This window comes from Penaeus monodon, chromosome 29 (assembly GCF_015228065.2).
Source record: "Penaeus monodon isolate SGIC_2016 chromosome 29, NSTDA_Pmon_1, whole genome shotgun sequence".
Taxonomy (NCBI): Eukaryota; Metazoa; Arthropoda; class Malacostraca; order Decapoda; family Penaeidae; genus Penaeus; species Penaeus monodon.
This window is the reverse complement of record NC_051414.1, coordinates 25,919,003-25,920,526: the sequence shown is the minus strand read 5'-3', so window position 1 is coordinate 25,920,526 and position 1,524 is coordinate 25,919,003. Positions and strand designations below refer to the sequence as shown.

Here is a 1,524-nt window from a genome sequence, read left to right as displayed (position 1 = left end):
TTACATGTTTTGCGGTTTATTTAGGAGCTGATACAGGGACGGAGAGGGGGGGGGGTAGTTGGATGGATAGGATAAGGGGATGGGACATGGGAGGGAGGGGATTAAAAGGATGGATAGAGGAATGGATAGGATAAGGAGAGGGGGTCAGAAAGAGATTGGAAAGAGCGTTAGAAGGGTAAAAAGAGATGGACAGGATAAGGAATGAGGAAATATGAAGTTGGTAACAAGAAATAACAGAGAACAGATAGGATAGAAGGTTAGAAGGATGGTTAGAGATGAGATAGTGTTATAAAAGGGATATGGAAGCGAGAAGGTCTGTCACAGGAACTTCTCATGCAAGTACATAGCGTTACCCTTGACAATAGAATAACTTTAACAGGCATGACACTCAGGCTGAGGGGTGGGTAGGGCAGCACGGCGTTATTAACACCCTTACAGTTCTTGCTAGTCATCACTAAGGGAGGAGAAGGGAGGGTCGTGGAATGTGATTATCCTGATCCTCGTAGATGATCAGTTGCTGGGTTGTGTCATGCAGGTGAACGTGCTGAAGATCATGTCCTCATGACAGGCGGTGATTCATGTTCGGCTCAAATATCCACTGGGTAGCAACAAGAGTCACATTTTCGTTCATACCTGGATTCATTTGCATCAAGGTTATGAGAAGGTAAACTAGTTATTACACAGCTTATATGTATAAAATATTCCATGTAACGCTGAGTTCACATGCTGTGAAAAAATCACAAACAACGGCTTCCACATTCAACTAAATTGCACATACAACCAAATACAACGGAACACCCACAGCTATATCCGAACGTCGAAAAGGCCAGCGATAAGAAGCTGCTAAAAGTTTAACAAAATACAAAAACGAAAGTCGTATTGACGCGGAGAGTGTAACAAACGGGAAGGAGGCGGGAGAGGAAGCGTCGGATTGATGAGTTGCGAGTTCCCTCACGTTATTTACTCTCCTTCCTCCAGGCGTAAGTGTGTGAGTAGCTCTTAAGTGGGAAGGATTTTAAAGAGGTGCGAGTGGTTCCGTCCCTCTCGTGTCTCTTGGGGAATACACTCAGGCTCGCCCCTCGCACGTGCACAGGCGTCGCAGCCAATCTCCCGGGATCTGAAGTCGTTTTCTCCCATCAAGCGTCGATCACTTGGGGTACTTAAGACCAATAAGGAACGAGGAAGTCGTGCTTGCAAGCAACACTTACAGACACCAGATGCTAACTTGCAGAAATAGGCTCTGACACGACATTCGATCAGAGGAAATCAGGTCATTGACTTGCATTACTGATAAGGTCAATGCCGCTTTCCAGGGCGCGTGCCGAAGTGGCTGAGCGGGCGGCTGACCCGAAACGGGCCCGGAAGAGTCCAGTACGGAAAGACCCGCTTCAACCACCTGTTCGATGGCTCGGCCTACCTCCACCAGTTCAACATCGCCTCCGGGAAGGTCACCTACCAGTCAAGGTCAGCCTGAGTGATGAGATTACATATCTGCTTAATCTGTCTGAAAATGCTGCTTGTTCG

General features: G+C 47.3%; 1 protein-coding gene across 2 annotated transcripts in view; it reads left to right on the top strand.

Annotated features, from left to right (window-relative positions):
• LOC119592077 (beta,beta-carotene 9',10'-oxygenase-like) overlaps window positions 1–1,524 on the top strand; it is a gene marked incomplete in the record, with an annotated part of 8,242 nt that overhangs the window by 2,840 nt on the left and 3,878 nt on the right. For both annotated transcript variants that reach the window (XM_037940891.1, XM_037940890.1), the window contains 1 exon segment: window positions 1,314–1,464. In XM_037940891.1, coding sequence (XP_037796819.1) covers window positions 1,314–1,464 — 151 coding nt within the window.